This window comes from Arachis ipaensis, chromosome B01 (assembly GCF_000816755.2).
Source record: "Arachis ipaensis cultivar K30076 chromosome B01, Araip1.1, whole genome shotgun sequence".
Classification (NCBI taxonomy): domain Eukaryota; kingdom Viridiplantae; phylum Streptophyta; class Magnoliopsida; order Fabales; family Fabaceae; genus Arachis; species Arachis ipaensis.
Genome location: NC_029785.2, coordinates 24261237 through 24262596, shown reverse-complemented (window position 1 = coordinate 24262596; position 1360 = coordinate 24261237). Strand labels below are relative to the sequence as shown.

Here is a 1360-nt window from a genome sequence, read left to right as displayed (position 1 = left end):
ATAATATATTCAAATTTAGAAATAATATAATTACATTTGATTTATATTTGTAATAAAATTTCACAAATAATATCATGAGATTCTCGTTTATAAAGGCCGATAGGTGACACTTTTTTAGCCAACATACATGTAGTCAAATATAAGGAGTAAAACTGACCCTATAACCCAACTAAAAAATTCTCATTAGGAATAGAATAATTTATTATAAATAGAGTAATAGTGAGAGAATTAAAAAACTATAAAATTAGTAATTTGTATTTATTCTCTTTAAAATTTCATCAATAAAATTATCTTCTCCATATCTCTCTTTTTTTATTCTTTCCTAATTCTCTTTTGTTCTTCTTTATTTCTCTCTCGTACTATTAATTCCTTGCTATTTTAAATTCTTTCCTCCTTACAAGTTACACCAACAAACTTATTTTAGCTGACATATATACTCTACTTTCCTTCTTCAAATTAAATATACGAGTATTGGTTATATGTTGACAAACAAATTTTTTGTAGTAGAATCATTAAATTTTTTATAAATGTAATAAATTTGTCACAGCTGTATTATGTACTTTTAATTATATTTTTATTATATTATTTATAAAATTTGATTATAAAAGACATTATAAAGACCCTTTTCTATTTTTATTAATTTTGTTTGTGTTTGGCAGCTCAGAAGATGGGGCTACCACTGCTGAAACCGTATCTAGGAATCAAGAATGGGAAGATAAAAAAAGATTGGAAGGCAAGAGAGGGAGTGAACTTTGCGGTTGCAGGTGCCACTGCCTTGAATTCAAGCTTCTTCATAGAGAGGGGTATCCTTAATATTGCCACCAACTATTCCCTTGCCGTCCAGTTAGATTGGTTCAAACACTTCCTCCCTTCAATTTGTAATTCTTCTTCAGGTAACTCTTACTTTTATTTTATTTGCTAAATATTAATTCTTTAGGTAGCTTTCTAAGATAGTTTGATATGCTTTTTAAATACATAAAAATTATGCACTATATATGGTTCAAAAGCAAATAATATAAGAGCTATAAATTTATTATTGTATTACGTACATTCTTATTAATTAGTTCAAATTTTATAAATTTGTGACAATTTATCTCCATAATATATTTCACAATGTTGATTATATATTTGTCAAGACTAAACTTAAAATTAAAACAAGACAGATGAATAATTAAAGAATAAAAGTTTCTAAAGAAAAAATTGATTTAATGAAGAAAATTTCCTTTATAATTATTAGTGTATTATTAATAATTGATGTATACTAATAAATGCGAAATTAGTAAATATAGTAATTACTTTATTTTATATTCTAACTAAGAGGCTATGTCGAGTTCAAGTTAGCAAAATTTATTTTTATAAA

The 1360-nt window shown here is 24.9% G+C and overlaps 1 protein-coding gene across 1 annotated transcript in view; it reads left to right on the top strand.

The window, feature by feature from the left end:
* Positions 1–1360, top strand: part of LOC107617320 (GDSL esterase/lipase At1g28580) — a gene marked incomplete at its 3' end in the record, with an annotated part of 4570 nt that overhangs the window by 2435 nt on the left and 775 nt on the right. The window contains 1 exon segment of the mRNA XM_021119299.1: positions 660–893. Within this exon segment, the coding sequence (XP_020974958.1) occupies positions 660–893 (234 nt within the window).